Here is a 27,308-nt window from a genome sequence, read left to right on the forward strand (position 1 = left end):
CACGTGTTCTGCCTTGTCGAAAGTTTTTGATTTAGCAACCCTCATCAGCATTTTAAAACGTGCTGACATAAAGGGCTGGGAATTTTTCATATCGTCTACAATAAGTATTTAGGTCAAAGATTAATCATTCAGTATAGTTCTGCTTTTTCTTTACCACACTGATTATGAAGAAGACACACCAAAAGGTTAAAGACCTTTTGTACTGTTGCAGTTCAGATAAGTGATCTTCCGTGCAGTTTTGGAACAGCTGAACTACAAAAAGGAAGAAACAGACAAAAACCAAAGTTATTTCAGTCTTGCTTCGTCATTCCAAAATTCTTTCCTCCCTCTCCTAATCTGTAAGACCTTGTGAAGGAGCTCATAGTTTTGTTTGGTGTTACAAAGGTGTTTATTTCATTTTCACAGCTAGAAATCCTACTAAACATGAGGAGTTTGACTAAAGGACCATTAGGCCACGGTGAGGGTATTAGGCACAAAATGTTAAGACCCAACAATTAGCATGCAATTTTGAAATGTCAGAAACCTAGTGATTTATTAGTTTTCATGGTAGGAAATACTTAGCAGTTCAAGGTAAGCATTTGTTTAATGTTCTCAGTATTTTAAAGCCAAAGTCTATAGTCCATGAGAGCTACAGAATAACTAATAACTAATTTCTGCTTCTGCCTTGTAAATGTGAGTGAATCCTCTTACAGCCTTCTTCAAGTGAGCTAAGTCTGATTACAGTATCTGATGTTGGCATGGCTTTGTAGAGGCAGGTAAGTACAGCACAATAATGGAGGGAACAGAAACTGGAGCTAGAATTTTGCCTAAAGATCTCATTGAGTTTTACCAAATTCAGTTCCAAACCACAGCCAAACACAACCCAATCTGAATTTGATCATTGCTAATGGAGACATGATTTCACTGACCCCCAGCATTCTCCTCAGGCCCTGTGTTGCAGAACACCATCTAATAACCCTGTCACATGCTGCTGCAGGAGATGTGCCTGTGCTCTGTTAAAAGTTAATGCTATCTCATGTATTAACTGGGGATTTTCTAAATGCAAACCACAGTTTAAAGAGGAAGATTTACACCGTTACACTTGTGCTCACAGCACCCTGAAAACAGCCTGGAGACACCGGACATCTAAAAGTTTGCTGAATCACAAATTGAATGTTATGTAAGAAAATCACACTGTTGCAAAAATAAATTGACTGACACCATTCTGAACTGTAAAGCAGGTAAAGCAATTTTTAATTAGTCTTGGCATTGGCAAGGCATCACATGGAGCCAGGGAGTGAGGCAGCAGGGTTTTCTTAGCTGAAAGAAAACTGGGACCAAAGGCATAACTCTTTAAAAACATAAAACAGTTGCAAAACATAAGGGAGTAAAGTATCTTACATGTCCATTGCCAGCAGGAAAAGAAGTGATAGGTTTATACCAGGGAATGGCTAAGTCAGGTTAGAGTAGGGAATGCCTTTGAACTGTAAAGAACAGTGAGGCACTGAACAAGAACATTAGAGGAAATGTTAGGAATCTGTCACTGGAAATCTTTGAGAACAGGTTAGACAAACATCTGTCGGGAATAACGTAGTTACAGCAGACATGACTGATACTAAAGGAATTGGCCCATCCCTAAAACTCCACTCCTCCTCTGTGTTTATTGGAAACTCTGGGAAAAATAAAAAAACTTAAAAATTTAATAAATAAATATTTGCTAAGACTTCCTGAAGGTTTTCTGAGTTATAGCTGTGAGGATCATCTGTGTTTTGAAGCAATCCATGGGAATCACTGTTGGTTGGAATGTCACAAAAGGCAGCAGGAGTGGCACTGGCTGCCACTTCTGTACCTATGGTCTCACAAGAATTCCCATTTACAGTAGTGTATCTCCAAATCTCTTAAAAAATAAGTTTCATATTACCTTTTTGTTATGGGAACTACTTTTGCATCGGAACTCTAAGGAAAAGAAACAAGTAAAACTTCCATCGAGACAAGTAGGACAGTGGGGAATGCGTGCCCTTTCAGTCCCAATAAAAAAGAAAAATCTTGTTTGGCATATTGTGATACAATAGAAGATTTGTTTTATTTACCAGATGAATAGTCAAGATGAATAATTATCTGTTTATCAGTAAAACAGGAAAAAATAGCAAAAGAAGGACCTCTTTCTAAGTGTTTACTGACTTAGCAGTCTAACAGCCTTATCTCCCTTCCTCAGCCGTGCTTTCTGAACCAGCAGTAGTGAAATTTTTCAGCAAGCCCTACATGAAAGCGAGTGGAAAGGGTGATTAGGGATTTCCGGTCCGTGACCTCGCCCTGGAGTGGGACAATCAGCACATTGCCTCTGACATTCTTACTATGAAGCAGTGCAGTGACAGCTGAAGCTGCTGTCCAGAAGTCATCTCATCATCTGACAGCATCCAATACCTTAATTTTCTTTAGCACAGGAGGCAAACTACCTTGAATTTCCTACTTTTCTGAGTTTTTCCAAGCTGGTGGCAATGGCAAATTATCTTGGAGTTACCTCAGCAGTGTCTTTCATCTGGGTTATGACATTCCTGGCTCAAAATTACTTTGTAACAGGTATGTAAAGTTCCACTTTTTAAAGTCTTGGAAAAAGTAGCTGGATTTACAAACAAAAATGTGGGGAAGGAGTGTGTGTAAATGTATTTCTGGCAGAAGAAACCACAGGGCTGTGAGAATACAGTGCAACAAAAACTGGCATATAGGGAAACTTTCATTGTTGTTCTAATTCAATTGCTGAAAATTCTGAAGCTTTTTCATCTAAATGCCACAGAACTGATTATTTTAAAGATCTGGTATCACATTTAGGGTTAAGCTCAGATCTATTGAAATGTAGCTTTATTTTGTATTATTTTAAATACCAGAGCAAACAGTTTTGTACAATCCTCAGAGAGCACAACATGAGACCATGAGTTCTCTTTCAAATTCCATTATCAACTTGACAGAATCCCTCCTAACTGCAGTAGCTGCTGGGATATCTGCAGATGCTCAGTGCATACCAGAAGCCTCCAAATGCTTCACTATTTTCAAGGAGTTAGTGCTTGTTCTATTTATCTTAAAGAACATAAACAGTTATTGCAGACAACTGATTTCCTCACCTACTGAAGGACTTCTGGACTGAGTGAATTACATGCTCAAGTCCGACTGAAATTCCACAGGACTGAAGTACCTAACAGCAAAACCAACACTGTACAGTTTCCACTGGGGAAAAGGAGAGCTTGAGGAAGTGCCCTTCCATGGGACACCTCATGCACCCTCATGGCTCCAAGAGCTCCAGTTAAGCTCAGGTCTGATCTCCAGCTGTGTCTTGGAGCTGTTTTGTGGCATGTCCTGTCCCCTCCTGTAGTGATTTGCTGACTAGGCTCCACATATGGACTCTGGATTTAGGCTGTAGGTAGTTTTGTCTCCAGGATGTCTTTCAGGCATGTGTAGAACCATCTCCTGCTGTTCCCAAATGGACTTTCTGGGTGTTTGACCAGTTGTCTTGCTCTTTGGGGCTGGCAGTGAAACCTGCCACCATCCCCACTGTGGGACTGTGCCCTGGCTGGTGAGGGCACAGCCCTGCCTGTCACCCTCTGCTCCAGGCCCCTTTCCTTGTGGAACAGCCTCATGCCTGCTGCTCCCTGACACCAGCAACCAAAGGGAACTAATAAATCAGAGTGAAGGTCAGACACAAGGCAAAGAGAAAAACAACAGCTCCCACCCCACCCCTCCCAAAAAAAAAGCAAAAAGGGAACTAATACACAACAAGGCCAACATCCACAGCCTACAAAAAGGGAACCATTTTTTTCCTGTTCTGTGTCAGCTTTGTCTTGCTGTCAGATTCTTCTGTCTAGATCTTCCCACTTACTTCAGCAAACCAGGTTTTTAACCCACAATCAAAATAGTGAGCAGAATGTGCCAGTACTAGGTTACCTAAATAGAGCAGAGCTTGAAGTACAGCTAAGTGCAGCCTGTGGACCAAAAAGGATAATATACTTCTAAAGGATTAGTCTGCCTCCTGTACAAACTCAGTCATCTTCAGAACAGAGTTCACAGGTGAGTTAAGAAGTGACAGAGACTAGAAGAGGCTACTATTCTCTTTTTGGATTCCTTCCACAGTGTGAAATTCCTAACTTTTACAAAATGTATCATTTAGATCACTGATTTGTTTTAAAAGGCCTAGCAAATCTTAAGACACAACTTTGGTCCATATCCTAGAGTCACTATTCTTATCATTTGCACCTTCAGTTTCTGGCACTGAATTTCTATATTGTGCTGTGTATCTATCATGCAATATTTGTTCTGTAATTGAATGACTAATGAGTGTAGCAGCTCATAAGTACCTAGATAATTTTTCTAAGATTTCATTGCATTCCTTTCAGTCAGCTGCTCAGCTTTATTTGAAATTTGTAAAGTTGGTCATTGAGAAGCTTCCTTTCTCAACATTACTTTTGTTAAAAGTTGAATTGGCCCAAATCTGAAGATAGGGAAATAATAGACTAAATAAGGCAGTTTGAAGTCCTTGATTGAGGTGAGTCCTTGACACACCTTCATTGAGCAACAGGGCTTCTCTGCATCCCCCTGCAATGTGTTTAGCCTTGACTTATGTTCATGTCAGGGCTGGATGTAGCCACAGTTTGTCTGTGGGGACTGCTGAAAGGTTCAATGGCTTTCCCTCTCTGCTGAGATAAAGACACCTGATTCAAAAATCTCTTCCAAATATTTAAACTAAAGGTGAGGACAGCAGAGATGCATCATTTTCCAAAAGCCATTTCCAGCCCCACCACATCCAGTGGGAGCAGGAGCTAAAAGCCTGTCTGGTTTCTTAGCCCTCCACACAAGCTTGGTCACCTTTTTTCCCCTTCCCATCGCAAGAGTGGCTTGGCTGCCAGTTCTATCTTTTAATTCGTAAAATTCAGTTTAACTTGTCTTGTTAAGAAGTCATGGGGTGGATTTGGAGGCATCACTTCATCCTGCCTTGAGAGTTTATGGACTGTCAGTATTCTGAAGCACAGATCTTTGTCTGACAAACATATTGAGCAAGGAAGTAACACCTGTGGCTGGTGGTTATCTGATGTGTCTGCAACAAAATGCTAAAATGTTTCATTTGACAGGGCAATTACTGCATGTAATTCCAAAAGAATCTTTTTTTTCCCAGTAAATTCTCCCAGTAAAAATATGGAGGCAAAATTCTCCTTATTTGTGCCAAATCCTGAATTTTCTCCTATGCCCTTAACACAGATGAGAAAGAAGAGCAGGTGTAACCTGAGCTATGCACTTGCTGGTGCAGGTGTCACGAAGACTGTGCCAGCTGTGGCTGTTTAAAAAGCTGGATGAACTGCCTGGAAAAGTGTTAAATTCACCTGGCCTATCTTTTCCTGCTTCCTGCCAAACACAGTAAATGGAACACTTGACAGTGGCTGGGGGATGGAAGCATCATGACAAGCTAGGAAGAAAAAGTAAAAAGAGTTTGGGAGCAATAAGGAACATCAGAAATGATAAAACCTTTTCATTTTCTTGTTGCTATATTAATTCCATGAGAAATTATGTAATTCCTTTGCTGTTATATAGTTTACCATCTTGACAAGAAGTAATGTCTCAGTGCAACAGCTAGCTTTAATTTATTTTTAAAAAGAAAAGAAAGGAAAAAGGCTCTATATGCATTTAGTCTAATGACAGTCAAACCTCTTGAAACCCCAGACTATTGAGTTAAAAAATACATTCTATTTTTAAAATATGTCTTTTATGCTATAAATCAGTTTTCTGCTATCCTCAAGCTAGAAACTTTAAAAAATGTTCAATTCAGTTGATCTTAAATACTTCATAAAGAGTAAATGTTAATATTCAAATACTAACCTTGACTATTTTATGGCTTAATTACAGGTTCCATTAATTCACCCTGCAGGATCAAGGGTATAGGAATTTATCTTGATCAGAAAGCGAATTTCTCAGAAGCAAGTAATGGATGTAAACGATTCAATCTGCAGCTGGCAAGTAAAAAACAAGTTGAAGAGGCTCTGAAACATGGCTTTGAAACATGCAAGTAAGTGCCACCAGTTTGTGGCTCATTACCTTTAGCCTTCACAGCTAAAGGCTGGTGATAAATGTCATACTAAAATACATACTTTTTATTTTAGCTATGGATGGGTGAAAGATGGATTTGCTGTTATTCCTCGGATAACATCCAACCAGAAGTGTGGTCAGGGAAAAACTGGAATAGCACAATGGAATGCTGGCAAGGATAAAAAATTTCATCTCTACTGCTTCAATTCCTCAGGTATGTAAGCATGACAACTACATTTTCTGTGTGTTTTGGCTTATATTAGTTTTTTTATAATCTGCATGAAAAAATTATAGAAGTTGATTAGTTTTCTATAATCTGTTGACCCTTTTCTCCCAGTCTTAAACACTCTCAAACTGTTCTTAGCTCAGAAGCTTCCAAGAAGTGCAAAAGGTGAATTCAGTTAATGCCAGTTAATCATTTGGTGGTGCCATGAAAGCTCTTGAGGAAGAGTTGCTTTTACCATTCCATTATGTTGACACAATGCTCATCATATGTTTTGGTTATTTGGGCATGATAAGAGAGTGGTTGAATCTTTAACCAGGGTGTCTGTGTGTGGTGTGTCTGTTCTTGCAAAAAGCCAAGAGTGGGGTACTTCAGGAAAACTGGATTTTTTTTTTCTAAAGGGAAGTGTATCCATTAAACCAAATTAAATTATAAGCCAAAATGGCCAAGAGACCATAAAACTAATTAGATTCCCAATCTATATAATCAGTAAAATCCAATAGTTCTTTTTAATTTGCATCATCCTAGGTGTGAAAAGACCTGCCCTTCCCCTCACTGGGCTATTTACAGGTTGAAGATGCAACAGTAGAACTCAGGCCTTGATATAAGTTAGATCTCAGCACAACACATCAGTATTTTTTCTTAATGGCCTCTGTGGTATTAACTAAAAATAAGTAACTAGAGATGTTGTGTTCCTACTTGCGTCCCACATCTATTGTTATTCCATAACTAATATCCCAATAATTTGACCAAATAAAGGATCATTTCATTATTTATAATCCAGTAAAGTTCCTTGACTTTGCCAATGAGTTTTAGATAACAAAAACAAGAGGATATGTGAAAAATCCTTAAAGTTTTGAGGAACACTGTGTGAAAAAGGGTTGGAAAGCAGGAGAGAGATGGAGATGCAGGATTTTCCCATGCAAAGATGTAAAGACCTGAGACCCTGGTGACTGTGAGCATTGGAGGTTCCAAAGAGGATAAAGCTGTAGAGAGAAGGCCTGTGTAACATGGTGTTTCACTGCATGAAATGTGTGTTATTCTGCATCAAAACTGTTGGGGAGATTGGGAAATGTTAAAGAGGCAGCAAGTAATTCAAAATTATTTTCCTTGTTTTGCTTTAATTAAAAAAATCCCCAAACATATATACTGTTAGAGTGTGTGAAGAAAGTTAAGCTTGCTCAATGGTTAGAAAACCATTTAATGTAAATTTCACATTGGGTGATTCTGCAGTCTTTTATCTTAATTTCCAAACTGTTGCTGTTTTAAGCATTTCTTTCCATTCCATTCCAAACTATTTGTCAGAAGCTCACTTTGACAATTTTCTTGTGCCAAAAACTTGCCAAAAACTCTTGAAAAACCAGAGTGGAAAAAGTGTCAAGCCCCTGCCCTTTGGCATTTTATTCTGTAAATGTGACTGCGTCATCAGACTTCCCGTGGGGATTCACTTGGAAAACAGTACATACATCATTTCCCTTTTATTTATGTTGTAATCTGGTTGTTACTGCAGTGAAATTTTTATAGCTTTACAGAATTTCACTAGCAAAGTAGAATTGTCACATTTTCACAGGAGCTTGATCCAGAACTCAGCTTTTCCAATTTCTTATAAAACTTCACTTGCTCCTACATTTTTATACAGACAACATCCATTTCTGTTAAATGATGTAATTTCTGGAAATTACTTACTTTTCTTCAAACCTGAATTTTTTTACTTCCTACCCTCTCCTCCCCACTTAGAATCAAATCTCTTTATTATCTCACACTGGTGTCTGATTTATTTGAAATTTAATGTGCTAAATTTTTTTTTTACAGGAAATCAAATTAATTTTCCAAGTATCAACAGTATATGCGTATATTTTGTACATGCATATATATAATTGGAATATTTTTGAATATTGAATCTGCAGCTTAGCTTCTTGCTCTGTGGGAGGTTATACTGTGGAGTTTTATGTGCAGTATTACTCTAAGTAGTTTTCATGAGGAATATAGTCATTGGTATGGAATCATAAAATGAGTACCATGCTTGCTCAAAGGAGTGTGCAACTATGTAAGTAATGATAAAAGCTGTATAATCTACATTTGAAATAGTAATTTCAAATGCAAAATTTCAAATGTAATTTCAGATACATAATCTATATTTGAAATAGGAATGCCTTGTCTGGGTAAAGTTTTTATGAACAAAAAAATAATGATTTCCAGCAGGGAAAGACTGAGGAACAATTTCAATAAATGTGTGTGCAGTAAGTACAAAACTGGCATCCAATACAACCTGTATATATTTCTTTTCTCTGCTGCAGATGTCCAGATTAATTCATGTCAACCAGACCCAGCTACAACCACATTTCCTTCATCAACTGCATCAAGGGACTTAACTGAATATTCAGCCTCTGATTTGACTGAGAACATCACAGCAGTGCCCACTGTGGCTGTGACTGAGTCAGAACAATTCCTGAAAAAGAGATTTCGTGTCGTATGCGTGACTGAAACCATCTTACCAACAGAGGGGCCCACCACACCAGTGCCAGAGGAGCACTCACCCACTGACTCTCCCAGGCACACTCCCCACCTGGCCTTTAAGAATGATGCTGTTGTTTTTGGAGGTAAAGGTTATTTAATGAAAAGAGTGAATTATGTAGAAGTCAGTAGTCAAACTGTTCACTGCTAGTTTTGTTTGCTGCTCCAGTATCCATTTTGATATAGCTGAACCTGGAGGAAGAATAGGAGTGTTATGATTTTCAGAACAAATCTTATAGGGCAGAGGATTTTAAAGTAGTTTTTAATAAGAGCTAAGATCTGATTTTATTAAATTTTAATATAAAATGGTGTAAGTTCATTCTTGTTAATGTGATTTGGGGTAAATAAATTTCTGAAAATAATCTTGGCAAACACTCTCAGTGTAATGGAAAACTCGCTAGGCTCTTAACACCAAAAGAAGCCAAGAAAGTTTTAAGGAGAATTGTTCTCAAGATGTGAGGTGTGAGTAAGCAATCCTAATACACAATATGAGGATTAATTAGGAGAAACAGACTAAATAGGAGGAAAAGCATGCTAACTGTAAGGATAGTTAATCACAAGAATGTGTTCTCTAAGCAGGTTATAAAAGCCCTCCAATGAGCAGATTAGACAAATATCTGCCAGGGATGGCCTAAATAACAGTTTTAGTCTATCCTGAAAGAAATGAGCAGGAGTAACTCTAACTCGCCTTTTGATCTTCCTAATATTCTTCATGTACTCTTATACTAGGCTGGTTTTAGAAGAATCCAAATTTTTGCTCTTAAGTCTTCAGAACATCAGCTTTAAGTACATAAATAAAAACTCTGTGCTTATATCACTTTTATCCCTAGGTATCCCCACTGCACTTCTTGTACTGGCAATCATCTTCTTCATTATTTCAGTTGTTCTAGCAGTCTGTTATATCAAAAAGTAAGTTGCTGGGTTTTTTTTTTTCTCTCTTGGACTGAATTAACTCCTAGAGTACAATCACTGAATATTTAAAATATACACTAAAGAGCAGAGAAGTAATGATAACATGATAGTGTTGCACAAATTTAAAAAATCTTAAACCCTGATTTTATGCAGATAAGTTTATTGTTGCTCTTGCCACTCCCTGCTTTAGAAAAGCAATACAAAAAAAAAATTGCTATTTTAATTGGTCAACCATGCCTAGTGTGAAACATTTCCAAGTGTGTCAAAATAGCAGCCCTGAAATATGCATTTGTTCATACATAAACCTGTTTATGCAGTTTTATTCTTCTTTTTTTCCTATGTCAAACTCAAGGTGAAAGTTTTTATCATTGCACTATGATTTTTCTCAGAAAAAAAATAATTGTTGAACTCATTTGTCAAACCTAAAATACAAACTTCAATAGTCCATCATTAAATGCTACTAAAAAATTGTGTAGTTCTCATGCCCTAGCCCAGACAGCTTTATCATTGTGTACCACAAATCCTGAATATACATTGTCTGTTTTTTAGAAAAATACCAAGATATTTCTTTAGAAAGCACACTGCTGGAAAAAATAAAATTATCTAGCATGCCACTATCCTCTGAGAGATTTCTGCTTGAGTATGGTAATTTAATTCTAGTTGTTTGAGTAATACTACCAAACTATGTCAGTATTTCTTTTACTTTCTTTTTTTCTTTTTAAAGGTACAAGAAAACCTTACCATTTTTAAACAAGAATCAGCAAAAAGAAAAAGTTGTCACTACTGCTCTCAAAGAGACAAAATCAAATGATCAAACACCTGAGAAGGAAACACAAAATAATGGAAATCAGGTAGAAGAGTGTAAAACTAAGCCTGAGGCCACAGTAAAATGTCTAGAAGCAGAAGTTTAAAGGAAAGAACGTACAGTTCTTGGTGGAAGTATAAAATGAAGCACACAGAACTTAGCAGTGCTTTTAAACATAAATGATTGTAAATACTCATATTTTCTCTATCTTTTACATATGAAACCTTGTTTTTCAATAATTATGTCTTTGGCAACAAATATTCTTGCAGAAGAACATGGTATCTTATTTACTTGAAATAAATTCTCCAAATCCATATTACAGCTCAGTTTTCATCTTTAATAAAGAAGCAATTAGGAATATGCTATTAACAACAATCACTACATTAGCTATTTGCATGGAATTCAGATCAATATATAACAAAAAGATATTTTTATATCTGGCTGGAGGATGTCTGCTAGCCTAATGCCTGAAATAAAATGCTGACACTGTAATTCTTCCTCATGTAGATTAGCTTATTTCCATTCAGTATTGCATGCTGCTTTTAAAAATGTCTGTTTACAAACAGGAGAAACAGTTCTGTTTACAAGGGAGTAAAAACTCAAAGGATTAACCCACTGTCATTTAAATGCCCAAAGAAGGGTACAAAGATGCTGACATTTATATATATATATATATATATATTTACAGCAATGAATAACTTACATCCCTTCATTGTTTACATAATTTACCGTTTTATTTATTGAAACAAATATCATTCTTCCACATCAGATATTTGACAGAGGGGGATAAAAAAACCCTTGAACAAGAGTTATACTGGAGATCTTTTGTGTGTATTTAAGTGTGGCTTTCATAATAAAGGTCTCAGGTGTTATGGGATGTCTACAGCACTCCATAAAAAAATAAACTATGGTGGATATGTTTGTCTGGACAATTTATTCTCATGAAAACTGTCTCATGGTAAAAAGAATTCATATAACCTTAATGTTACAGAAGAAATAAGTTGTTAGAAAATAACAACACTAGCAGTTTATCAAATATTTTCCTGAATAAAGAATTCAGATAACTTATCTTTATGTGTGAAGGACATTGTTATGCTAAAGGAAGATTTTTGGTTTTTCATCAGGCAGCTTGCAAAACATAGTGTTAGATAATAATAATTTTTTAAAAAGCAATAGAATTGCTCACCTATATTGTGTTTCCAACAGTATAGGATACTGGGTTATGAACTTTGATATTTTCCATTCACATAAAATTTAAAATGCCCAGTGTTTATACATTCCACTAGTATTGATTTATAATGCATTTCTAACATCATACTTAGAGATTCCCTGGGTTGTTTTTTGTTTTCCCTTTTTGCCCTTTCTGAACTATCAAAAAAAAAATAATTATATCTCCAAGCAATTCATACAGTTATTTTATATATATTATATAAGATATAATGTTGCTTCTGTTTTAGAGCTAAATAAGGGTGGGTTTTTCTCCCTTGAAGTGTTTACTTTCTAAAAAAATAGATCCTGTTTTAATAAGATATTGCCTTAACCTCTGTCTTATTGTATCATGTACCTTAAAAACTCATCTTTCATCCTGACCTTCCCACTGATACCTGAGCAATGCACATGGCTTGATCTGCCACTCCATTCCACTACACAATTTTTGCCAACACCACAAGTGCTAACGGAGCTGCTACACTGCTGTGTATGGAACAAAGGCAGCTCTAAGTACTCATCAACAAGTACTGCATTTGATAATGTCTCTCTGCAGTTAGCACAACTCGGTCACACTGGAATTGGAAAGTACAAAACATTCCTGCTCATTGTTTCATGGAATTGCAAGGGATGCACTACTGCAACGCAAACAGGAAACATTTATTAAATATCTAGACCAAGAGTGTCAAACAAACCATTAACCAGAGGTAGCAGAAACTTAAGAGAAATTCTTCATTATGTTTCTGATTTTTCTCAAGTGTTGTGCTTTACTTTTTAATGAGACCTTCTCAACAGTTCTGAAGCTCCTTGATGTGCCAGAGCTGCTCAAGCACCTTGGACAAATAATTCATCCCACCAAGCAGGAGAGCACAGTCTGTACTTGTCACTTGATGGTAACACCACTGAGATTCCCACACTGAGGCCACAGATGTTTGCTGACCTTAGGCAAAAGGCGTGCTTGGCCTGCAGGAAATACAGCAAGGTTTCCAGTCCAGCTCAATCCCTGTCTGGAATATAGGGATGCCTTTGTCGTGGGAAGTACGTGTGTCCCTGTGTGAACAGAAGCAGGCAGGAAGGGGAAGTACTACTCCTTTTCTCCTCTTTAAATTAAGGAGAAAAAAAAAAAAAAGTAGAATTAAATATTGTGGCATCAGGATGTGGATGACCCAGAGGATGTCCTAGGATGTCTGTTTCTCAATGGCTTGCTGTCCTTTATGGGTGTTGGTTTTTTTTGTGAAAAGGTCAGTGAGCACTGACCTTTGCCACTCACATCCACCACCCACATCCTCCCTGCAGACCGGGATTTGCACCAGCAGCTGTGGCCTGGGATGATCCCACTGAGCCAGGCACTCAGACTCCATTAAGCATCATTTAAATCACTGTTTGATAGAGCTCATGGTTAAGAGTGAAGGCACTGTGAGCCCCGGACAGTGCAGCACTGAGGGTGCATCTACTGAGGGTGCAGCAAGGTGAAAAGTGATCCTGTTTTTGTCAGTCAGCAGTTTTTGTCTGCTATTGCAGAGCTTATTCTTAAATATAAAACAAACAAAATAAATAAAATAAATAAACCAACTCTATACAGCGGCTGTGCTGTGAGTCAGGATGTACACTAGTGTGGCCAGCAGGGCCAGGGCAGGGACTGTCCCCTGTGCTGGGCACTGGTGAGGCCACACCTGGAGTGCTGTGCCCAGCTCTGGGCCCCTCAGTTTAGAAGGACATTGAGGGGCTGGAGAGAGTCCAGAGAAGGGAACAGAGCTGGGGAAGGGTGGGGAGCACAGCTCTGATGAGGGAGCTGGGGGTGATTAGCCTGGGGAAAAGGAGGCTCAGGAATGACCTCATCACTCCACAATGCCTGAAAGGAGGGTGCAGCCAGGTCGGTCTCTTCTCCCAGGAAAGCAGCGACAGGGTAAGACAGAGGCTGTGCCAGGGGAGGTTCAGGTTCGACAATAGCAGGAATTTCTTCACGGAAAGGTTGATCAGACACCGAAATAGGCTGCCCAAGGAAGTGGTGGAGTCACCGTCCCTGGAGGAGTTTAAGGAACGACTGGATGTGGCACTCAGTGCCATGGTCTAATTAACACGGCGGTGCTCGGTCACGGGTTGAACTCGATCATCTCAAAGGTCTTTTCCAACCGAATTGACTCTGTGATTCTACGGATGTTCTGCCGGGGCCCGCTCCGCTCAGCGACAACGCCGCCGCCGGCTGCCCCGAGCGCAGGGCCCTTACAGCCGGTACCAGGACGGAGGGAAGGACGACGAGGACTGTGAGCGGCACGGCAGAGCCGCTCTGCCCCGCTCCGGGCCCCGCTCCGGGCCCCGCTCCGGGCCCCGCTCCGGGCCCCGCTCCGGGTCCCGCTCCGGGTCCCGCTCCGGGTCCCGCTCCCGGCCCCGCTCCGGGTCCCGCTCCGGGTCCCGCTCCGCTCCCGGCCCCGCGTCCGCCGTGTCCCGGCAACGGCGCGAGCCGCGCGCTTGCGTCACCCCCGCGCGCCGCCGCCGGGCGCGCGCTTGCGCGGCGCGGGGGAGCGGCCGCGGCGCTGCGGTGCCCGTGGGGCGGCGGCGGCTCCGCGGGACGTGCCGGGGATGCGGTGAGCGGGGCGGGAGGGACCCGGGAGGGACCCGCCCCCCGCCGCCCCTCGGCGCCGAGCGCAAGGCCCGGGCCGGGGGAAGCCGGCGGGTGCGGGCAGGGCCGGGCGGGGGCAGCGGGCGGGGCGGCAGTGACGCAGCCGGGCTGAGGGCCCGAACCGGGGAAGGGCGAGCGGGCGAGGCGCGCCTGGGCCGTGAGGGGCTGTGCCCCGGCCCGTCCGCGCCGCTCGGAGCGCCTCGTAGGTCTGTGGGTGACGCGAGGTGTGTCGGGTCTTGAAGGGCGAACAACAGGGAACACTCACAGAGTGACAGGATATGCCCTGTGGGAAGGGACTCACAGTCTGACTCCTGGCACAGGACGCCCCAAGAGTCACCCCGTGTGCCTTAGAGTGTTGTCCGAGCGCTTCTTGAACTCTCAGGTTTGGTGCTGTGACCACTTCCCTGGGGAGACTGTTCCAGTGCTCGATCACCCTCGGGTGAAACTTTTCCCGATATCCAGGTGCAGACACCTGGCAGGTGTTTTTACCCCGACTTTTCAGTGCTGGGATTTGTGTGCTGAGCTCGGCAGGCCCGCAGGAGGACGGCGCTCCCTCGGAAGCTCGGCGGAGCACAAGCCCGGGAGATCCGGGGGGAGGTGGCTGCAGGGTGACAGGTTGTGCTCCTGACGAGTGTGGCCTGGGCGTGTGCTCACCAAACACTCCGGAGAGCGGAGCGAGAGGCGACTGCAAGGAGAAAAGTGGCTGGAGGGGGAGCGTATCTGTGTGGGGACAGAAACTGGTCACAATTCCAGCCGTAAACGGGAAGCTCACTGTGGTGAAATTGCATAGTACTTAAGTATGCTGTGATAGGGGCTTGCTTGGTGTGCTGTGTTTTTTCTCACAGCGTGGTGAGATTTCAACAGCTGTAAATTTTTAACTCTGGGTGGGGTTAAGCCCAAGTGCTGCTACCGCTACCTGCGGGGCAAAGTGCTGCTTTCTCTGTGGTGTCTCTCATCGGGAGTTCGCAACACAGCTACTGTCAGATTGCTCCGTGTTTGGGTTTAGGTGGCTGTTCTGCAGTTCGCTTGCCCTCGCACACCTCTATCTGTAGAAGTCTTAAAAGGGCGTGACACAATTGGTTTGCTTGACAGGCAGTGAACTCTGCAAAGAGGCATTTCGGGGGAAGTCAAATGCTGAGGGATCAAGGGGAGTAAGTAGATAAATACTCGGAGGGCATGGCATTAAGCCTTGGGCAGACTTTTGGGGAAAAAGATTTGGGAGTGAAGGAAAGATGAAGTTGGAGACATTTGAGCAAGTCAGTTCTGTAATACATCCTAAAGTTGAGTGTTTTGTGCAGATAGGAGGTCTCTAAATTGGTTTATACTGACATGGATTCCTTGGCTTACCAGTTTCAGAATGCTGTGGGAGTTCTTTTGATCTGCCAGTGTAAGTTTGATGTAAGAAAGCTGATTCCTAATGTGATGTCTATGTATAAACAGACACTGATGTGCTTATTTGCAGACATTCTGATATTCACATGCACAAATATTTAGAATAAACAAAGATTGTCATGCATTACCATTGTCATCTTAAGATTTTTTTTTTCCATTCCATTGGATGTATTTATATATGTGTGTGTTGCAGCTGAATTTGTGTGGAAAGTTATCTCTAAGTATCGCTGTAAGCAAAATAGTATATTTTTAGTAAGATAATAATGCCACATTCCAGACTCTTTGAAGTGTTGTGCCTTGTTTCTGATATGACTGTTATTTTGTTACTTGTGGAATAATTACTGTAGGCTAAAAGAAAGCGAGGGAGTAGCCACTCACAAACATACAAATGTAACCCTCTCAAATATTTTTATCAGAGACTCTGCAAGTGAATGAGAGCTTCTCTCTACAGAACTGAGGTGAAGAGCTTCACCATGGGTCAACAGATTTCAAGCCACACACAAACTGTAATTAACAAGTTGCCAGAAAAAGTAGCAAAGCATGCCTCTTTGGTTCAAGAAAGTGGTTTCCTAACCTATGAAGAGTTTCTGGGAAGAGTAGCTGAACTCAATGATATGTAAGCCTTAATTTGCTTCTTCCTTTTTTTGTGTGTGTTTGTTTTATAGAGACCTTGTATGCAAAACGTTATTGTGTGCTGGCTAAGCCAGAACTGGCTTGATGGTTTTGAAATTTTGAAATGTTTCTTTCATTTCTTTATGTTTTTATAACGGTTGTAATTACACTTCAAAGTCCAAAGCCTTTTCTCCTCCTTACATTCACTTTTCTCCAGTACACTTCTTCCAGCAAGTGTTGCTCTCTCTTAAAAGTTCACAAGAGGTGATTTAGCATCATCATTTTGTTAGTGTCACCTGTGTCCCTTATTGTTCTCCCTTCCACTTGAAGATGTGATGCTGCTTCCTCTCTGCTTGTCAGGCTGGGTAGGAAGGAGCAAAAGGAGCCTGTCAGGGACAGCAGATCTATATGAGAAGGGTGGCACCTGAGAAAGAACTGTTTGTGACCATCCCTGCCACCTCTGCAGACATGCAAGGCTGCTCCTCATTAAGGATGAGATGTGTCTTACTGTCCCAAACCAGTGACCTAGATAATCCCAAACAAAAGGCTGCTTTTTTGTCAGATTTTTCATAGCCTGCCTTTTGTTTGATTGGTATAATGACAGTAAAAGCAAATGAGCAAAAAAAGCAGTGTTGTCATTTTTAGCCTGTATTTATGATATAAAATGAGAGTGATAAAATGAAGTGGAAACATGCACACACTGAATAAGGACTTTGTAATGTTTGCTGTTTAACTAAAACGTGAGTTTGTATTCAGTTTAGAAATTATCTTGGAGAGGCTCATACTTTTGTGAATGACCTTGAAGAACACATAGCTGTCTTCTGGGTAGACAAATAAATTGATTTTGAAGAACATAACCTGATGTTTTGACTGAGACTCCAGGCATATGTCATTATAATTCACTCCAAAATACTGTTATTCAAGTGGTTTCTTTCTTTCCAGTGTTTACTTAAGCCTGACCCTTGTGTCTGTGTTCTATTAAAGAAACAAATCTTGTGTCACCTGACACATTCACCTGACTGCCTCATTATTAATACATACTAACAGAAATACACCTCATCAGCATATGCTGGTACTCACAGCCTTTTCTTTACGTACCTGTTGAGGAAATAACCTTTTCAGATTGGAGACAAGATTGTGTGATTAGTATAATAAACAGGGAGAGTATATATTAATTTAATATTTATAAAGTACACCTGCTTGCTGATGCTGGAGCAAAAGATTTCTACAACATTTTCCATAGTTTGCTGTGCAGTTTAAAGTGAAATGGATTGTGTATTCTGTGACATGCTGAGAAGGTCATTATACTTTGATGCCCCTGGACAGTATTGCTAAAATCTCTTTTAAGGATAGAGAGCAGACAGGTGAATCATAAATAATCCCACTTGTCTGAGGCTGCTGACCTTTGCAGGTCTAGCACATGGTGTTAAACTGGTGTTGCTTTGTTTCAGTACTGCAAAATTGGCTTCTGGACAAGACAAACATCTGTTATTTGAAGTGCAGCCTGGGTCTGATTCTTCTGCTTTCTGGAAGGTGATTGTTAGGATAATATGTACCAAAGTAAGTGAACATTCTTAATTTGATGGGCAATTTGTATGTAATGATTTGAGGACTGTCAGTTTTACTTGTAAAATCCAACACCTGCTACTTGTGTTTTGATATAGATGATGTATTCAAAGATGCTGTTGGAGATAAATTAAGTCTAAATTCTAAGTTTCTGCAAAAAGCACAGAACAAAAACATTTTTATAACTAAGTTTAAAGGAGTGATGCCTTCCAGTGGAGCACCTATGGCCTTTTACTTACAAATGCAGGTGATTTGTGAGGTCAGGTAATACAATGGTACCACAAACTGCAAACCATAGATTTTGAAATTATTAGTAGAAATTAATCAGGTCTTCCAGGCATTATTGAGCTGTACATAGTCTGATCCCTTTGAAAACCAATCTAAAGGTTAAATGTTTTATTTTATGACAAAAACTTATGAAATTTGCTCTGTCTAATGAGATTTTCCCCTCTATCCTATCAGTAAAGTCCTTTAATGATCCTGAATCCCCTGAGAAATCTTAACATGTGCTTAAACAAGCCAACCCTCAAACTCTGTTTGAAACCAACAGTTAGTAGTTTTCTGTTTACTCCTAGTTTTCATTAAGGCAGCCATCACTAGGCAATTTTAAATTCAGATATCAAGTGACAGATTATCCTGTGCTTGGTTCTAAGTTCATTTCAGTTTTTTGACCATTAGGTCCCTACTCACACCTGAATCCATTTGAGTAGTGGTGGCAATTGCCTTGCCCTAAAATTGTGGTGCTGCCTGTGGTGTTCCTCACGCTGCAGCAGCTGTGGGCAGTCCTGACTCTTGCTGAGGCAGACTGCAGCTTGTTAATGTGGTGAAGGACACTTAGGAAGGGGACTACTGCCTTACATGAGAACTGCAGTGCTTTGCAAACATTCTGAGCAATGCCAAGTTAAAATCTGATAAGTAATTCTGAACAATTCTTATATCTTAAGATAAATAAAACAAGTGGCATCGTGGAAGCTTCCAGAATCTTGAACTTATATCAGTTCACTCAGCTTTACAAAGACATCACCAGTCAAGCAGCAGGAGTTCTTGCACAGAGTGACGCTTCTGAAGAAGCTGCTGAGAGTTGGATGTCTGTGTCTTCCTGTCAGGCCAGCTTGTGGATGGGAAGGTATTTTGATACACTTTACCTCCTGACCCCAGTTACAGCATAAGCATTTCGGGAGTTGTGCTTCAAACCTGAGCTACAAACACACGCTGATGGGAGCTGCTCGCTCCTGGCAGCTGCAGGCTTTGTACCATCACAAACATGAGCAGACACCTTCCCTTGCACCAAGGGAGCTGCAGTGCATTTGGGTGAAATCCTGAAATATGGTGCTACCATACCTTAGCTTCAGAGCAGCCTTGTTGAGATCAGTTCTAATATAAACGTAGTATATGTTGAATCTCCTGAAAAAGGAAGCAGGAGGAAACTGAATCAGCTGCAAATCCAGGGGGTTTGACAGTGTTTGTTTAAATGGATTTTGTTATTGTTCCACTTAAACTTTCTCTTCCTCTTCCATTTTGGCATGTGGAAGTTCCCATCTGTTGCCACTAGAAACCCGTCAATTATGGTAATAATTGAACTTGTAAGAGTGGAAAAATGTGAACTGTTTCACTCATGTTGACCTTCTGCTTTGTTAACCAGAGGGAAAACAAAAGACTGAGGTCAACACCTGCAATAACTTCAGCTCAAACTGAATGTAACAGTAAGAAGCCAATCACCCTTTCCCTGTGTGGAAGTGTTGCTGCTACCAGTAATGCCTTACTTTTCCTGAATGAGTTCAGGGTTCTAGCTCAGTTTAAAGTGAGGTAGGGCTAGGTTTTACAAGAAAAGGTAGTAACTGGTAGGGTTCTCTGTGTTCACCAGTAAAGAGCTGGGCAGACAGGTATTTTAATGAAACAGTTCAAGTGTCACACTTCAGCTGTTGGAATGAAAAAGGGGTCACCTGTGTTGTCACTCCACAGAGTCCTCTGGTTTTTCTAAGTGGATTGCAGAAGTCAGTGTGGTTTTTAGTCAGTGGATTGCAGAAGGTATTATTTTAATTTTAATTAATTTCTTGTAAATTGTGAACATGTTTGAGAAAGAACAGGAAAATTACTTTCTCAAGGTTATACAATTTTCTGGAAATGGTCTTTTGCTTCAAACACACAAACCAAACAACATAGTCACTTATGCAAAACAACTTTATATATTGCTAAAGTCAATGAGGAAAATAAAAGGTTTTCTATGTGAGTTTCTTGTTCAATTTTTCAGTCCTGGAGATAGGGGAGATGAGTATCCTCCTTGTTTGTAAATTTCATCACTCGAGGCAGTATCAGTCACAAATAAAAACAGAGTACACTTAACTGATATGGTGCAGTTTGGTGAGCTTGTGTCTTAGCCAAGTTTTTCAAGTTACTGAGGAAAATACAGGCTGAAGCACCTTCAAGTATTCTAAACCAAGGAAGTTTTCTGTATATTTTTCTGTGATAACCACCCATTTACCTCAGTTCTTCTTACCTTTAGGCACTTTTCAGCTCTGCAAAGTTAGCCCTTGCTATCTAAAAATAGCAAGGGTTATCTGTTTAATTCTTCTTAACTTTTTCTCCTAGAATAATACCCCATTTCTCTACAACATCCACTTCCTATTCAGAGCATGCAAAATATGCCTAAGTGGTTTATGCTTTCTGATAATGAAGAGATAGTTAAGCATTTCCTTAGTCTGTCACTCCTTTATTTTACTGTTTCTTCAGGAATTTAGTCCTGTGATTAAAGCTGACTTTGCAGAAACTTCATAAATAGGCCTTGTATAATTGCTTGTATAGACACCAGCAAATGCCAGAAATTCAAGTGCTCTTAAAGGTTAGTACTCAGAATTGCATGGGGGAGGAAAATGAGAGGGAACAGGTCTAAAGAACACAGTGAGCAGGCTTCTTGGAAGTTGTTGTCCTCATTGTATGCAAATTACCATCTGTAAAAAAAAAAAATCTGTCATTTTAAAGTGATTTCTCCAAAAGCAAATTAAAAAGGAAGCCTCTAGGACCTCCTGAAAGATAAAACAAAGGCATGCTGACTGCTGTTCAGTAGCTGGCTATTGTGTACAGTTCAAAAATGAATCTGTATTTGTCAAGCTCCCTTGGATGCCTTAGCAAAAATGGTCTGGTCAATAGTTATTAGGGTGGAGTGACTCCTGAAATGCCTTTTTTTATTTTCCTCAGGATGCTATCTCTGTCCCTCAGGTCAGAACAGGGATTCTGCAGTCAGGGCTTTCGGAAGACCCAAGCATTTTCGAACACTTCCTTGGTTGGTTTAGAAGTGAGCTGTGACTATGAAATTGCAGACTTCACGTGTCTGGTTAGGCCAGTGAAAGCTGAGGATTCTCTGTGCCTTTTCACACTTGAGAAGTCTTGATGGTGCAGGTATCTGAGATACTCCTCCTGTTAAGAGCATTAGACACAGGTATCTATCATTTGGGAAAAAGATAGAAAATGTCAGCATCTGTGTTGGGTAGTGAGATAATTTTTAAACTTCCCCACCAACAGAAGCACCTGAGAGTTTAACTGGACAAGCTGTGGTAACATCTTGAGAGTCCTAATTTGAGCAGCAATCACATGGAGCATATTGCAAGCTAAAATCAGCCTTTTCAATCTAATGAGCAGTTACGCATTTTGATGGCATGTGAAATGTCTGAACTGCATTCTGGTAGTGAACCTCTTGACATGCATGTTCTGTCAAGGACATAAACCAGCACACAGAAATTTGGCAAAGTTTATTATGAGCTAGTTCAGCCCAATGTGCAGTGACAGGAAGGCAGGTCCTTCTCCTGCCTTTAATGTAAACAGTGTTTCTGTTCTTCTGCCCAGTCATGTGATACAAAGCAGTTACAGCTCCTCACACTTCCTTGTTGATAGGAAAAGGGATTTACAGAACCCTTGGCAACGCCTGAAGCACCAGACTCAAACACTAACACCTGACACAATAAATAAATGCACATTCTGGTTTAGTTTAGTTCACTGCTGACATAGGCTGGGATGACATAAGTAGTCCATTCACAGATTAAATCACAAGTGTTTCTTTCTGGCCATCACTAATTATTATGAAAAATGTAGTAACTGGTGTAGTTACTGGGGCATAAATATCAAACATCTGGAATAAAACAGTGTTTTCTTTTCTGCAGGGTAAAACAGCTGACAGATGAAGAGGAATGTTGCATCTGCATGGATGGGCGTGCTGATTTAATCCTGCCGTGTGCTCACAGTTTCTGCCAGAAATGCATTGATAAATGGTAATATAGATGAAAGGATATTAATTATTTTATAGTATGCATGTTTCAGTTTGGTGTGACAGATTCTATGGTTGCCATATAATTTAATGTCTGAAGATATTTCCAAGCCAATGTACATATGATACATAACAAACTTGAGTAAAATCAGACTGAAGCAGAAGGAAAGCAGGAAATTTTGTAAAAAAGAGGTGTGAAAGTGCTGTGCAGCATTTGTTTTGTAATTTCTTACATCTTTTTATTCTTCTAAAATTGAATTGTTGTAGTCTTGCTCAGAAACTTGAGAAGATGGTATATGCAGATACTGGTATGTTCTGCTTCACAAGATCTCATTCAAGGCTTGTTAACCCTGTGCAAATATGAAGGCAAGTTGGACTTGGGAAATAACTATCAGAGGGATTTTTTTCCATGTTATGCTTTCACTTCACATAAATAGCATACAGTTTACTGATTTAAATATGTCAGGCTCTTCCAGAAAGGTATTTCTTCTCAATGGCAGCACCTTCAAATGTACATCTATTATGTGTAGCTTACAATGTTCACAGTAATTTCAACACCTTTTCAACTTCTGCATCTCTGGTACACCAGTTCTCAGAAAAGTGGGAGAGGAAAATTCCTTTGTGGAGGAATACAGCTCTTGTCTGACCATGCAGGCCTTCAAGGATTAGGGAAGTGTCCTGGTAGTCTGGCATTAGGAGACACAGACCTGCTCTTTTAAAAAAGGGTTTTTTGGCTAGTTAATGCAAAGGGGTTTATACATAGTTTGTGCATAGGAATTTGTTTTGTGGCTTTTTGAAAGACTTACCAAGGAAGTTACTCTTGTAACAAACACCCAGGATTCCACAAGGGAAAAACATAGTAAAAAATCACTGGATTGTAGAATACAGCAAGTCATTTCTCTCTTCTGGGAAAATATCCTAACATCAATCAGCAAGACAAGGCTTAGTTTAGTGACTGTTCTGGAGAGTGAATTATACGCTGCTTTGGCTGATGAATCAGCTGAACTCCTCACTAAGTTCCAGTTACACTATACTTTTTTTTTTGGTCTGTAATTTCTGAGGTTGATTTCCTGTTAACTTAGGCATAACAGAGGTCCCCAGCTCAAACATAAGTGTTTCCCTGAGATGGTGGAGGGGGCTGGGACTTGGAGGGACCATTTCTAAACTTCTGTGGACTGCATGGCCCAGGAAAAAGCTGCTTCTTCTCTTTATCTAGGGAGCCTATGGAGATTATTTTCTAAGGACCTCAGCTGAGTTCCTGAAGATAGGAAGAATTAATTTAGACAGTGAATTTCCATTTAAACCTTCTGCCCAGGTAGCCAGATGCATCCTCTTTGACCTGAGCAAACGATTAGAAGGAATATGATTCCAAATTTTCATTCAAAGAATGGAGCTCTATTCAGAAGTATTCCTCACAAAGAGAGAAGTTTTTAAACAAACAAAATAGATAGGTGGCCTAATCCAATTAATGTGATCATTCTTGAAGTTCTCACTGGGTTGGTTTTTGTTTGGGTTTTGTTTCTCCATTTGGGAGCTCTTTTGGCTTTTTCTGGCCAGCAAGAGACCATCAGTGAAAACCACTCATTTCTGCCTTCCTCACAGGAGTGACCGCCACAGAAACTGTCCCGTGTGCCGCCGGCAGGTGACGGGGGCAGGAGACTCCTGGGTGGTGTCAGAGGCCCCTACAGAAGATGACATTGCCACTTACATCCTGAACATGGTGGATGAGGCAGGGCAGCCCCACAGACCCTGACCCTCCCCACCAGGCTGATCATGGCAGAACCACTTGAAGCTTTTGTTGTCCCCAGCGTCTGGATTTACCTCTCCTTGCCGTTCTTCCAGTCTGTCCTTTCCTTCTCCTCTTGGCTGCTGTGAGTCTGCACTGCTCTCCTGAAGCACAGGGTGTCTGAGCAAGTCTCTGTGTGTGCAGTCTTCGTTATTAAACTCTTCTATCAGCAAACTCTTTCATCATTAACACAGTTTACTTTAACGGCGGCATTTGATATTAATTAACAGTTCAACTACTCAATGAAGCAACTTGTAACAGCACAACTACAACTGCAAACTGCTGTTTGAGCATCACAGTGTACTGCTACAGAGATGAACCATGGCAGATGGCTTGACCTCACAGTTCCTACCCTCAAAAGTAGTCCCTTATTCACAGCTAATGTGAATGAAGATGATGAGTTAGCACTAGTGGTTATTAATTTGAAATTTTACTGTTGAAACTTGAAGATGTCCCACTGCCTGTTCTTCAGTAGGAAGTTATTGCTGCTCTTAGTGTTTACATATACTTAATCTGATTTGTTATGACTTTTAGTATTAATTGTTTTAAATCTGTTTTGGAGAGTGTAGGCACATCTGTAAATGTATTTGTGCACTTCCCCTTATTCTAACAAGACTTATCTCTTAGAATATTTTTTTAAATATGATATTTAGCATTGTCTTATTAGCTTGGAAACATGAAACAGTTTCATACACAATCCTAAAAGCAGTAAATCAGCTTCTCAATAGTTTTTGACAAAGAAAAGCTAAAACTATTTCTAAACATTGGGCATATCTGAAGAGAATGCCTTTATTTGAATTAGCACTTAAGGCGTAGTTTAGTCTGATGCTGTGGTTTTATCTGCTCCTCTTGAGTTTTTGAAGTGATGAGATCAGAGTTAAAAGGTATATGAAGAGTTACAAGTGATAATCTAAGTAAGGGTGCTCTACTTTATATCTACAAGTGCAATATGCTTTTATGTAGCAGAGGGAAACTTCTTTAACAATAATGTGGCTTGGAGAGAGATGTGCATGTGACAGCTTGGAAAAGGGATATCATAACTGGAGTGCAACAGTAGTTTGTGTCTAGCAGAATAAAGTCTTTAAAGAGCTGAGTTTAGACAGTCTAAAATAGTTAGTATTCAGGAAACCCATCTTAAGCATCTTGTGCATAAATAGCGTTATGGAAATGAATGGCTACTGTAGAGAATTAATTTATATATATATATAAACAAATACTACTTTTTCTCACTCAGTAACCTCAAGTTAAAATATTCAAGTGTAGCATTTGAGGGAGTGTCAGCATAAACCTTGCTTACTGTGAGACTGCATTTTTCCTTACCATACCTGTTAAAATTCCACGATGCCATAAGGCTTAAGTCCTTTTGTCACAGACAGGTTCTGAACTAAAAGGCATGTGCACATGTAGATATGCACATTTTGCTTATTTTTCTTAATTGGCTATAAAATAACTTAATTACATCAATTTGTTAACTAATGTACACGGGAAATGGCACCCATTTGAGCTTGGCTTGTGACACCATTGTCAAATTTACCACAGGTTTTAAGCCACAGAAGCAATGTACCCTTCATGTGTCTGTCATCTGAGAGCCAGTATGGCTTAGTGTGTAAGTCTGTATTTAGCTATGGAAAAATCCTTTTATTAGGAGTGTATATAACTCAGATTTTTTTTTTTTCCCCTCCTCCTTTCTTAAGCCATTGATAGCAATGAGATATTCAGTAAATGTATGGAGTGTTTGGTTGCATAAAGGTGGTTATTGTTTGGGCTGAAAATTGTTACTGGTCCAGGATTTCCCATGAGAACATGTGCAAATATTCCTAATCATGCACCAGTTTGGTTTCTTTTTGCTTTTTTGAGCTTGCATTAGTCCATGTTCAGAACTTTCAAATAACCTTTGAATTTTTTAAACTTTTTATATCACTGGAACAGAAAGAACATCTAAATGAAAGCTTCAAGCTAACTTTATTTTTCAAGTACTTCAAGAATTATACTTCTGAACTGAGATTTTATAAGTTGACTTTCTGCTGAGAACTTACATGAACTTCTTAAAATGTAATTTTATAATGATGCAAACAGGTTGTTAATTGCAGCATAATGACAATTACAGTATAAACTAATGCAAAAATTATTTAAATAGTGAAAAAGTAAACTTTTTATTCTGTACAGCTTTTTTAAATTAAGTTGCTGTAATTCACACTGCTGTGATGTAGATACTGTAATGTGTGCCTTGTAAAATATATGTACTGTATGTTATATGGAGAAATAGATACTTTAACACTAAAAAACTAGTAATTTGGTACTGGTTGGTATTACTTAGTCTGAAGTGCAACATTTAGCAAACAATTTTGGAAAAGGAATCCATTGGCATGGACATGGCAATGAGTTCCAGAAGCTAGACCTTAAAAATGTGAATTACTTCTAATAGCTGTTGATGGGGCAGGGGGGGCATTAGAACAAATTAACTTGTGTTAAGTGAATATTTCTTACAGGTTTAATGTGAAATTGTAACTTAAACATTAGAGATGGTATTAATAGCTAAGAACATTCCACTATATTAAACTTTGTGTATGAATTGTGCAATAAAGTTACTTTGAAAGAAATGTCAGAGTTCTTTTAAGCTTCAGGAATCCTTGGCTTTAGTACCACTGAAGTCTGAAAACTGAGTTTTGATCCAAATACAATTGCACTGTACAGGTGGTTAAAAGTGTGGCATTGTGGATCAGAGCTCTCTTAAACTTTGAAGAGTTTAAGAATCAATAAGGTATTTAAGTATCAATTAATTAATTCTTATTAAATATCAATTAAGTATTTAAGTATCAATAAGGTACCTGAATGCAACTCTCAAAAAAAAACAAACAACAAAAAACTGGCTCTAATTTGACCTCTTGTAGGTACACAAATAAACTGGAACATTCTGCAGTGATGGGAAAAATTAACTCCAATTCTTAGAAGACATATTGAGGAGCAGGTTTGTTCAGAGAAAGGATTTTTATTTTCAGAGAAGTGTGACACACTTTTTCCCCAAGTCATTTCATCATGTTTTTGATGGTATTTTAAAGTGTAAGAATGCTGAGGTTTGGGATATTTTTTTCTTAATTTTTCCTCATTTTAAGTAAGTATTGAGATATATAATTAACGTAACTGTTTCCTTTGTCTAGTTACTTGGCTTATCTGTTTGGATCTTTTGAAGCCAAGGCTGAAATGGGAGAGAAATTAATTAACAGATTAGGAAATTAGAATGGATAAAATGACCAGTTGTCAGGCACAGCAGGAGGTAGGTGTACCAGAGCAATTAGCAAACCTTTATATTCACTTGGTTTGAAGTTTAGGCACCATATCAATGTGATGGGCGTGGTTCCTTTTAGTTGT

The 27,308-nt window shown here is 39.7% G+C and overlaps 2 protein-coding genes across 30 annotated transcripts; both read left to right on the forward strand.

Annotated features, from left to right (window-relative positions):
* Positions 1-405: 405 nt before the first annotated feature.
* On the forward strand, positions 406-11,567 carry LYVE1 (lymphatic vessel endothelial hyaluronan receptor 1). 2 transcript variants are annotated; one of them, XM_023928587.2, is made up of 6 exons: positions 406-2,559; positions 5,866-6,025; positions 6,120-6,259; positions 8,566-8,868; positions 9,613-9,691; positions 10,419-11,567. In XM_023928587.2, the coding sequence occupies exons 1-6, from the start codon at positions 2,478-2,480 to the stop codon at positions 10,603-10,605; spliced, it is 951 nt and encodes a 316-aa protein (XP_023784355.2). In that variant the 5' UTR covers positions 406-2,477; the 3' UTR covers positions 10,606-11,567. The 2 variants fall into 2 exon arrangements, with proteins under 2 accessions (XP_023784355.2, XP_023784356.2); XM_023928588.2 differs by lacking the exon at positions 406-2,559 and adding an exon at positions 5,282-5,441.
* A 2,603-nt stretch (positions 11,568-14,170) lies between these two features.
* On the forward strand, positions 14,171-26,539 carry RNF141 (ring finger protein 141). 28 transcript variants are annotated; one of them, XM_086894757.1, is made up of 7 exons: positions 14,173-14,290; positions 15,624-15,712; positions 16,134-16,333; positions 17,781-17,889; positions 18,840-19,021; positions 22,050-22,157; positions 23,756-26,539. In XM_086894757.1, the coding sequence occupies exons 3-7, from the start codon at positions 16,149-16,151 to the stop codon at positions 23,904-23,906; spliced, it is 735 nt and encodes a 244-aa protein (XP_086750883.1). In that variant the 5' UTR covers positions 14,173-14,290; positions 15,624-15,712; positions 16,134-16,148; the 3' UTR covers positions 23,907-26,539. The 28 variants fall into 28 exon arrangements, with proteins under 28 accessions (XP_086750877.1, XP_086750883.1, XP_086750879.1 ...); XM_086894753.1 differs by having other exon boundaries at positions 14,201-14,290; positions 15,628-15,723; XM_086894769.1 differs by having other exon boundaries at positions 14,201-14,290; positions 15,676-15,723.
* The last annotated feature ends 769 nt before the right edge of the window (positions 26,540-27,308 follow it).

This window comes from Cyanistes caeruleus, chromosome 6 (genome assembly GCF_971803275.1).
Source record: "Cyanistes caeruleus chromosome 6, bCyaCae1.hap1.1, whole genome shotgun sequence".
Taxonomy (NCBI): Eukaryota; Metazoa; Chordata; class Aves; order Passeriformes; family Paridae; genus Cyanistes; species Cyanistes caeruleus.